The sequence below is a fragment of the Typopeltis vanoorti genome, chromosome 6 (genome assembly GCF_054136105.1).
Source record: "Typopeltis vanoorti isolate ZY-2024b chromosome 6, IOZ_Tvanoo_1.0, whole genome shotgun sequence".
In the NCBI taxonomy this organism is placed as follows: Eukaryota; Metazoa; Arthropoda; class Arachnida; order Uropygi; family Thelyphonidae; genus Typopeltis; species Typopeltis vanoorti.
In genome coordinates, this window is record NC_143554.1 from 120,701,378 (window position 1) to 120,713,397 (window position 12,020).

The 12,020-nt window shown below is 34.3% G+C and overlaps 1 protein-coding gene across 2 annotated transcripts in view; it reads right to left on the reverse strand.

The window, feature by feature from the left end:
* The window catches only part of LOC150105875 (uncharacterized), a 46,837-nt gene that overhangs the window by 4,725 nt on the left and 30,092 nt on the right, over window positions 1-12,020 (reverse strand). For both annotated transcript variants that reach the window (XM_090393642.1, XM_090393641.1), the window contains one exon: window positions 132-201. In XM_090393642.1, the coding sequence (XP_090249768.1) occupies window positions 132-201 (70 nt within the window). The remainder of the gene's footprint in view (window positions 1-131; window positions 202-12,020) is intronic.

The following is a 12,020-nucleotide window of genomic DNA, read 5'->3' on the forward strand; positions in this document are numbered from 1 at the left end:
GGAAATTGATACGATGCTTAAAACCTTCAGAAAATTCGTTTGTTTGAGATAACATTTCAGAGAGAATACAAGTTACTATCTGTATCAGATAAGAAAATATATAAAGTACGTAATGAAAACCTTGTACTTACTCACACGCAGGACTGCTTCTCTTATCACAGATGCCAAAATACTCGTTTTTCTGAATGCAAATTTCAGTGTCTGAAAAAAAAAAAAAAAAAAGAAAGAAATCAGAAAAAAAGAATATTTATAAGATAAATAGTTGCAAGTAGAATAGTTCCTAACAAAAATGAATGCACATTGTTCTTATTACATCAAGAAGCCAATACTCAAATTAACTAGTATCTGGAAGAAATCAGTGGTTCACTCAACTCCATTTCGATCTCGCTTACCAAAAGAATTCTTGCCTTTGATAAGGGAAATGTCATCGGATATTAACCAGGAATAGTTTCAAATTTACACTTCCAAACGTGTTGAGAAAACACCTGCACAAATAATCGTGGAATTCCATATAACAATTTACCTAAGTTTCGATAAGTAAGTCCTATACTACTGCCTAAGGTAAGCCAAAACTCTTCAAGTTAGATATCACTTCTTAATATCTGGATAGCAGCCTGCCATGAAGTTTCAGAGAAATTCTGGGATGTTGGTCAAAGTACACAGAACTTAGACAATGAAGAAATGGAAATCGATCTGGTGGAACGAGTACATCTTTAATATAGAAGGATTGCTGGCGGCAATTTTTGACAAAGTCTGCCATTCCAACAATTAGTTTGAAGGATACAGTGTAATCAGATTGCGTGAAGGATTAGATCCGAGAGTCGTTTCTGGTGGAAGAACCGTGATTGTGCCATCCCACGCTGATATTTCTGATTCAGAAATAATGCGAACATTTTACCGTACCAGCTTGCATATGATAACAACCAATGTAACAAATTAATGATTGCCAAATCATAGATCTTGAAGGGGTTAAATCAAAAACTACGGGGATCAAGAGAGAAAGCAGGGCCGATGTGAGTCTGCTTAACTTCTGTAGTCAGTGTTCAGATTTTTTAGCCGATTTAATTCTATTTCAATGAAATGTAGAATTAAAACGGCTCTCTTCATTAGTGGAACTTTAGTGGAACATTCGTGAGCACAATATTGCTTTAAAGGAAACATGAAGTGAAATCCTACCAAATTCCATTACAAATTAATGCAATATCATACCCGACTTAGGGAAGCAATTAAGCACTGCAAAGATGGCAGAATACATTGATGCATGTACGTAGAATTCACTGAGGAGGAATGTAGGATACAGTCATTTTTAAGCAGTGGAAACGGTTGCAGAATTAATCTTAAAAGTGAAGACATTAAGAAAGATTTCTGGATTTGGTTATATCCTGAGAGCTTTTCTACAGCAGAATGCAATTGGGCACGTTTACAATAGGATAACCCGTTTCTTATTGCATAAGAGGAATTAAGTATTAGTAATCACAATCTAGCTCTTCTTCCAGGTTTACTGATCTGTTGTCTCTAATAATAGTATCAACATTTATAAGTAGCTTACACGTACTTCTTATAGACCGTTTCTTCCTAGTCACTGCATTATCCAATTTTAAATATTTGTTATGTTTCTTTATTTCAAATGGAAGCAGTTCTTCGTTTCAGGTTTGGAACCACTTGTTCATTTATATGGATTCAATATTGTCTTATTTGTTGGTATGTTAATTTGGCGATTATGGCGTCGGGTATTCTGGCCAATCTTTTCCTCTTTATATTCGTTGATATTTTCGGTGTTATCTATCAAGTTGATCAAGCTGATTGAGAAATGCAGTTTATAGCTTTCTATCAACTCTTCAATGGAACAATAATAACTGGTGGGTGTTAGAATAGAGGCGATTATCCCTTGAGTTGTCTTATTGCACAGGGCCTGAAGCACCTTAATAGTAAGAAAATTCACAGTATGAGATTAAAGGAGGTATGGTCATCGATAAGCATGAAATATGATCAACAACAGCATATCCAGTGAGACATTTTTATCTCTTTAATTTACCACTTATGTACGAATTTGTGATCTCCAACTTGTGAGTACGAAATTTCCAAATTTCGAGGTCCTAATTTCCATGCTCACCAGATGGGAAACTTTTCGGAAATTACAGGTTGTTTTTGTTATCTAAGTTATTAATTTACTGATCTAGATAAACATTCAGATGGTCTGAAGGACTCGGTGTTTAGGGACCTCTATTATTCAACATCAATGATTAAGTTGTTTCTTGAATTAATATTATCTTAATATCTATGATCCTAAAACTTTACATGACGGCCACAAATTCCTGTTGAGAGAAATGTACAAAAAAAGTAACAAAAGACATAAGAAGCAACAGGCTAAGCACTAGACACATGGATGGATTTAGGACATCTTAGCAGTATTGCAATAAAAGCCATCCTATGGAACAGGAAAAAAGACACAACAACATTCATTTAAAATCATATTACAAACACTCACACACGAAAACAACAAACAACTAACAACTAAATTATAAATCACTACTGCTTTCAGAAATTCGCAGAATACAGTGCCAACATGAAACAAACATGGTCTATACCTAAGGAACTATTAAGCCGAAAAGGAATTCGCAGAATCATTCAACTATACCTTCGCACGCAACATTGCACAACTCAAAATCCATACCCTCCCCATTATTTAGACCTGCCTCAAAAACTGTTAACCTAAAGTCAAAAGCAAACAATGTACTTTCCTCCCGTATCTAAATTGGAGCTGAATGCTCCCTCACAACTAAAGAGAAAGACGAGTCCGAGAATTGAACAAATCAGCCTCCCGACCTCTTAGCACATTTTGAACAACTAAATCCTGTACTTGTGAACATGATATTCAACACTGGCGCTGTTTCCCAAAGAACTAAAACCGCTGTAGTTACAACTAACTACAAACATGGAAAAAGAAATGACGTTCACAACTATAGTACAATAGCTAACTTGCCTGTCATCTCTAAACTTCTTGAAAAAGTAATGCATCCAAGCCTGCAGAACTACTTAACGAAATACTGTATGACATCATCTCCCAAATGCAGTACAGATTGCAGAAAACGAAAACACCACAGCGTTATCAGAGGACATTGTAAACGAACTCATTAAAGCAGCTCTTTATTTTAAAAAAAAATGCTATCCTCGTACTCCTTGGTCTTTCCGAAGCGTTTGATACACTTGGAAATTAAATGCTACTCACTAAACTGCACTCAGCCTGAATAAGAGGGACACTGCATATCTAATTTTACAAATTATCTTAAAGACAGACTCAAATAACGAAAATAGGCACACATCACTGCTGCTGAATACAGATACAGCATGGTGTTCCCTCAAATATCAATTTTATCACACACAGTGTCAAAACATATGCGTAATTAAACTCCAAACTTGGTCATACAAACGTCGAATATATCAATACGCAGATCATGCAGGAATACTAACAATCCACTCAGACATTAACACTGCTCTCTCCAAAGCACCGCATGAACTAAACAAAATAGCCAACTAATTCTACCGAATCATTTATAGTAAAAAACACTAATACACAAACACTAATCATAAAGAACCCAAGAATGATACAACACTAACGACACTTAATCACACATATCCTTCCACTAATCATGAAAGCTGCCTGTTTCGATATCATATCGCAACCCATGCTAAAAATCTCGATTTATAAATTGACAAACCATCTTAATTGGACTGTACATTTAGAATACTGACATATGATTGCTGCAAATATTTTCCAAGCAACAAACATGATGCCAAGCAACGTAAAAGTATATGTATATATATATATATATATATATCAGGGAATGTATGAAACGATCCTAAAGTATGATAGTAGTAAGATAGCCACTCTGAACAAGATCAAGTAAGATAAGGAATCGTGACGTGATTAGTTGTTCTGATGATGACGTCATTGTGTGTGTGAAGTCATGGGTTTGGAATGTTTGGAATTTTTCTGGGGACCATCTGTGTGTGTGACGTCACGTTGTTTGTTTTGTATGCGTTTGGAATTATGGGTGATGGTTAGAGATAAGGATTTGTGTGGTGATTGGTGGGGCACTTTGAACAAGATCAAGATCGAGATAAGATAAGAAATCGTGTCATGGATGTTTGTTGTTATCAGATGAAGATAAGTGACATCATTTGATAGTTGTAAAAAAAAGTGACATCAGTTTTAAATAAGTGACGTTATTGTTTTGAATGGAAAAGGAAGATATTAGTGGATAAGGATTCGTGTCGTGATTAGTGGGACAGTTTAAACCAAATAGGGGTAGGGTGAATGGGGGAAGAACCATCAGTGTCCTGGATGTGTTTTGTTATCAGATGTAAGGGTATTCTTGGTTTAGACACTCGAGATGGCGGCAGTGTTTAGCCTTACTTAATAATTAATTATATGCTGGTGTCCCCTCAAACACACCCTTTTTTTTCTCATATACAAAACTCATTTAGCTTGGTCACTTTCTAAATATTTAATAACATCCTATCTCGCGGTCTTGTTCCAAGGATACATTGGTAACTGTGGAAAGCAGAAGTTTTCCACAGTTGCGGAAATGTCTTTTGACACTCTTCTGCGAAAGTTTCTTAATTTGTGAACGTGGGTGTTGTTACTGTGTTATAGTTATAGTTATATTTATATTATAATTAAGGGTTACATTTTTATTTTCAGCCAGGTTTGTGCTGATAATTCGTATTTTCCCCCAGTGTAGATATTCGTTTTCTTTTTCCTCATTGTTATTACGTTACTTCTTTTACCAGCATAAATAAATAAATAGGTTTTTTTATTATTATTATTTCAGTGAATATTAGCTCTGTTATTATGCATTATCATAATTTCTGTTAAAACTTCCAATCATTCAGAACCTTAAACTACAATGTTATCTCTCATTTCCGGTTTTTAGTGGCGGCGTCTGTGATGACACATGGTTACTTCAAATGACACATGTATACTACCAAGGTTATTATCAGTTCTTGTTTTCGACTAGATAGAGTTTGTTTACATTAGCTTAGCTAGCAAGGTTTGGAATTTGATCTCATATGAATGGTGAGAACTATGGTTATTGGATGTCACATGTGTTTTCACTAAGTTCCTGTTTTTAGTGGGATGGCAGTACTAATTTCCAAAACAGTTTGGGGTATTTCTTTCCTGTTAAAAGACTGTCAGAATTCTTAGAATATAGTAGAGTCTAGTGGCGGCAGCGTTTAGGCTTTTCTGAATAATTTAATTATATGCTGGTGTCCCTCAAACACACACTTTTTTCCCATAGCTCATACACATTTTATTCTTTATTCATGTTCTAAATACTATGGCATATTAGACATGAAAAGTCGCTAGTGTATCCATGATGATACTCTAATATGTACCCTATGATTATTCTTATGAAAAAAAAATGGGCGAAGTTTTGAGATAAGATATTTTGGAATTTCCTAGGGTGACAAACATCCGTCATTGTCGTCAAGTTTTGTGTTTGATTGTCTATAGATGGCAGTACTAATTTTCCAATATAACTTGGGGTATTTCTTTCCTGTTAAAACTATGGGAATTCTTAGAGTAGAATTCTTAAATATGGTGGCATATCTAACAATTGTTATGAAAAAAAAAAACTATCCAGTATTAGAATTGTGCTTACCCAAACATACGACTAGCGGTTATTGTAATTACAAATTACTTGTTATGTTTAAGTTCAAAAAGGAAAAAAAAGATTTAACTTACGTTTCTTTCCAGAATGGGAATCATGTAACTATCGAAGTTTTCTGAATATTCCGAATTGCTGATTTGAACATATATTCACAGCACAAAACACACAAACACAAGATCGTAAATGCAGTTGACTCTTTTTTCATTATAGGGACTGGTGCTAAGATATATTCACAGCACAAAAACACAAAAAACATAGGAGTTGAAAGATATTTCTGTAAATAACCAGAAAATCTAGTTGAATTCTTAATTTAGATTACTATCCGATTGGTTGTCTGTATTAATTCCTTCCCACAGTTGCTCATGCTATGTTTTCCTAAGCTTGGTAGGAAAGTCCATGTGCCGTTTTGTTGAGGATATGTGTTATTTCATGTTTGGAATTCAGACTGCTGTTAGAGTATGGAATTCTGACAAGTGAAATGATTTTTTTTACATTACCCTACGCAAAACACCAGAACCCAATACATCCGCTGCAGTATATGAACGATTACCTTAAGTCCAAAATGACTCGGCTCTATAGTTTTTTCTTATAGTACTGTTTACCTTTACTAAGCCCTACCCTGACTGTTCCTTCAAAAATGAACCTTTTGTGCAGATGACTCAACGACATGTTTTCACATGCTGCTGGATATACTGTTGGTGTGTTTTTATCTTACTTTGTGTGGGGAAAGATAAAATTTGTATTTGTGTTATCTGGAGAGTACAAACATTTTTCTACACCAAACGTTAAGTGTTTAAGTCACGTTTTTGGGTTAAATTATTTGCTGTCTTTCTCTGTTAAACCGCCAAATTCGAACAATTCGGATTTTCGATTATGTGAACGAAATGGTTTCAGGTAACTGAAACAATGTAGCATTAGACAATTTCTAAAATAATCAATTACACTGATATTAGTTTTCATCATTTTTCCATCATTCCTGGCATTAATTTCACAGTAGTGATTTTTTGTACAATAAATAAACAGAATTGCATTAAGGTATAAAGTTATGGATTTAATTATCAAATTCTAATCAGAATAACTGAGGAAAAAATTTACTGTGGAAAACCACAACAACAAAAACACACACATCTTTGTTCATTTAAGTTTACAAATGCATATTGTATTTGTTGAAATACTATTTACAACTACATTCACAGAGAAAAATTCGAAACATGTTATTACCTAAAAATATTTCACAATATTCAGTTTACAATCTTAACATTTTCCAAAGAGTTCAATGGATAAAATTTTCCTTACTCACTGTTTCTTGGTTACATTACATCAAAATAGCTGGTCATGCAAAAGAGTTTTTAGAAAAGATACCATGGTAAGCACAACTCTATGTATAGACTTTCCCACCAAGCTTGGGAAAAAGAGTCAACTGCATTTACGATCTTGTGTTTGTGTGTTTTGTGCTGTGAATATAGGTTAAAATAAGCAATTTGGAATATTCAGAAAACCTCGATAGTTACATGATGTCTTATTCTGGAAAGAAACGTAAGTTAAATCTTTTTTTTCTTTTTGAACTTAAACATAATAAGTGATTTGTAATTACCATAACCACTGGTCGTAAGTTTGGGTAAGCACAATTCTAATACCGGATAGTATTTTTTTTTTCAAAACTCTGCCGCTATATCTAAGAATTCTAAGAACTCTACTGTAAGAATTCCCATTGTTTTAACAGGAAAGAAATACCCCAAGTTATACTGGAAAATTAGTACTGCCATATATAGACAACCAAACACAAATCTTGAAGACAATGACGGATGTTTTTCACCCTAGGAAATTCCAAGATATCTAATCTCAAAACATCGCCCATTTTTTTTTCATAAGAATAATCACAAAATCCCGAGCTTAAAGAATCGAACACAGTACATACTATATCGTCCTCACAATCTCCCCTAACTACACCTTTATTCAAATTCCAGGAATACTTCTTGTTCTTCTCCCTCTAGCCAAGTGCTAAAGCATTTTCGTTTATCCGACTTATAAAAACTTTTAAACCATTAAATATTTCTATGATATTTCCTCTTTTCTCCTATCAACCAACTTCTGCAATCAACACACCCTCAGTCTCTTCCCTTAGGGAAAATCCACAGACCACACATCATCTTGATCTTCGCCGCTTCATCATCCCCACGAAACCCACGAGATCAGACTTGAGCGGAGTTATCCAAATGTGGACGAATGAAGCGCTTATAAAATGTAATAACAACCATTCTTCTCTCTACTTTTTAATGTGTTCTTCAATAGCCACATATTCTAATGACCTACGTCACCAACCATAGCAATATATCATCTAAACGTTTTAAATCTCCGTCTATCTCCATCCTTAAATCTCTAACTTTATCCTTGATTAGAGTTCTATCAGTCTGGTACACAGTTTATGAACTATGTTTTTTTTTTTTTTGCGAAATGAGTAACTTTAATTTTCTCCACATTAAATCGACACTCATTATTTTCACCCATTCTGACAGCGTACTCTATATCAACTTGATTCACTATCACTCATCATAATTTCGCATCATCAGTAAAGAACTGAATATTTTCCTTAAGGTCATTTCCAATATCGTTTTAGAACAAATCAAACAATGGTGTTTCCAGCACTTATTCTTTCATCAAACCACAAGTCATCTGTTTTCGCCTTCATTCTCCCCCCCCCACACACACACACATCATATACTATCCTTTGATAGCTGTACAGCAGCCAAACTCGTATCCACATAGCCAGTGTCGTATTAATCCCATTTACTCTAAGTTATATTACAGAGTTCCATGTGGTAACCTGTCAAATGCCTTCTCAAAATCCAGCACAATCATCGTATAGCCATTTTCTTTATCCAACTCAGCTGTTACTCTATTATAAAAAAGTAGGTATTAAATTACAAAGTGACTGTTACTTCACAAAGACACGTTACCCTCTAAAACAGTATCATAATCATATCTATCCATTCTTGTATTCTCTTTTTGATCAAATTTTCCACTAGATTTACCGCCACTCCTGAAATATCCAAGTTATGCAAACAGTCGATGGGAAATCCTGTAAAATGTCATTGCAAAAATCCAGGACTTTATTTATCTTAAGAAATTTCCTTTATCCAACTCATTTGCCATTTTGATATAAAAAAGTAAGCAATTACTACGGTAAGACACATCCTTCATACTCCTTATAAAGTATCATATTTCTCACCACTGAGTCCTGAATTCTCTTTTACGAGCTCCTCCAATTCCCTATTCCGTGCACAAATTATTGGCCTAAAATTTCCTTTCCTGTCATGGAGCTGCCTTTATGCAGCGGGACTATTTTATAATCTTTTAATTTTATTGGCCTTTTCCATGAACTGAGGTATAAATTAAACAGCTTGGTTAGAGGTTTGGTTGCCAAATCACTTGCCCATTCTCCTAATTCAAGTATGTCAGCTACTTCCATGTACGTGTTTTTCCATTAAGGTTATGCAATAAATTCAACACTCAGCAATTCATCTACCTCTATTCTGGCCTTGTACTGTTCATACACACTCAGATCACCTTTTTACTTTATATTTCTACCACAATTCTCTTCTTCTTCATTCATTCATCCATCGAACTGATTTGTCCTCCTATCTTCAATCTGACGCCTCTTTCTTCAAAACACCCTATGATCGTCTCCCACTGACTGCCAGCATCTGCCCATCAATATTCGTATTCCATAGCGTGACTAAATCGGTTACTGCTAAGTTCTGTGATTCGGTAATCAAACCCACCAGAACAAAATTTCGTCTCCTTTCCATTATAGGCTGCCCCAGAATATAACATCCTCTTTGCATTCTATCCCTATGACTACATTATCCTCAGTCAGTCAATTCTCACTAACTCATATAACTTGTGCGCATGTTGAGCTAATTAATAAAAAAAACTTCTCTCTCCCTTATTCTGAATACTTCTGGCCATTGGTATACATAAAGTGCAAAACTCCCTTAATCACAAAATTTCCTGCAACTTGTTTGATTATTACGTTAAAACTAAAAACCAGCGAGAGCTACATAGATCAAAATGTGTTCCCACTTAAATATCTCTCTCGTCCCCTGAATATTCTGGCTTTTCTGATTCTTCACTTTTGAACTCTCATTAAACAATAGATTTTCAAGATTCTTTACGACGAATCCATTAATTCTTATTATCTTGCTTATAAATCTCGCTAGTACTAAGGATTCTTTTATATCTTCTGGAATACCATACGTCACCTTTTGAAATCATTCGTAGCAATGGAAAAGTCGCACTTTTCCATACAATCACAACTAACTGCAGTTTTTCCTGACTGCTTAAAGTTTCTCTTTATACTGAAAACATTTAAAGCGGAGTGACTTCTCATTTCAAACAAAAAGATGTTCTTTCTTTCTCCATGCATATAAAAATATTGATACTTACAGATTTCCCGTTAAATCGGATTTCTACGAGACCTAGTAAAAATGAATAAAATTCGCTTGAGGTCGCATTCAACAGGCTATGGATTGCAAAAACATGGATGTTACCGCAGGCGTACAAGTTTGTTCATATTTTATGTGTAAATGAATGTGATCTCCGGATATCGAGCACAAGGCAAATGCCTCGCCCTCATTGTTGTATCAAATGATTCTCATTACAGATTACGAATCTCTGATAATAACTAAAATTGTAATTTCACCTACTACTTATTTATAATTAGCTGCAATTTACATATCATAAGACAGAAATAAAAATGCTTATCCTCTTTTATCTTTGTGTGTTCACTCTTCACCAGGGGAAAGTAGTTTATTTTATTTCAAAGTGCTTGAGAACAGAATGATGACTACACTATCGCAGCGGATTGATAATTATGTGTTTCTAACCGTAAACACTGTAGTATTACTGTATAAATTTATGCATTTTACTGTGTATTTTTATGTTCTACACCAGTGGTTCTCAAACTTTTTTACCTCTGAGCCCCTCCTGACAAAAGAGAAAACACTCTCATCCCTTCCCTCCGTTTTTATTTATCAAAATAGAAGTCATACTAAGCTTGACATTCAGTTTATTTTGTGTTTTCTACATACAATTTAACAGTTTTTTGACACAAAATAATTATCACAATATTAGGCCAACAATAAAAATTAGTTTTAACACTTGCAATTAACCAAGATATGTATTGAAATGAAACAATATTTAACTAACAAGTATTTAATTTTTTTCTGTAAAAATAATCAAACATTTAAACGTCAAAATCTAATGTGATGGATCACCATTATTGACTCTGGCGACAAACTTCCCCCTCCCGGCCCAACAAGCGCCAATGAGATGTCTTCAAATCGCTGCTTTAGACTGCGCGTGTATGGTGCTGCCTGGAAGAGGATGCGGCCGCTGCCTAACTATCAACACTGTCTCTGGCACACGCGTTTTATAAGTGCGAGTCAATAAAATAAGTATCAGTTTTTTTGAAATTCATGATAATTAAAACCTGTATTATCAAAAGTTTTTCTTTCTGTATTTTCATTTGTTGTTATTTTTAAAACTGATTTTAGGCAGTTTTAATTTTTATCTGTAGGAAAGTATGCCACGCCCCCCCTTTCAAGATATTCGCGCCCCCCTGGGGGTGCGCCCTACAGTTTGAGAAATCAATGTTCTACACGATTAAGAGAGTCACATTCTTTAGCGAAAAACAAAAAAAAAAAAGAGAATCAATGCATAAGTATTTGATTTGTCTCATACTCTTCAGTAAGTGATGGGAATTATCAGCAACTATGCAGTGCTAACTTACAATAACTAATAATAATAATAATAATAATAATAATAATAATAATAATAATAATAATAATAATAATAATAATAATAATATATACAGTAATAACTCGATTAATGCGCCCCCGATTAGCGCGATTTCGATTAGTGGTCATTTATTTGATACCCAAATTCGATTAGTGCGCCTATATACACCTTAAAAATAAATGTTACAGATTTTAAAAATTTCCTATCTATACATTTTTATGGCTAAATATTTTAAAAAATCACTCACCAGAATGAAATAATTTAGTTACTGATTTAAAACATTTTGCAAAGTTATTTTTAATGGCATATTACACTACTTCCATGTACACTATGTATACTATGTTCCCAATTTTTACCGCCAAAATTTATGTCTTCTGCTACAGTTCGCCCACAGATTCGAGACCTTTTGACACTTCTGCGCATGCCACAAAAAGAAGATTCAAAATTCCGATAATAGGGTAATCAATCCGTCTTCTGGGATGAATTGTTTATTGTTACACGTCGGAAAATTAACTTCTCTTTTATGATGATTGTAGTTTTTAAAGT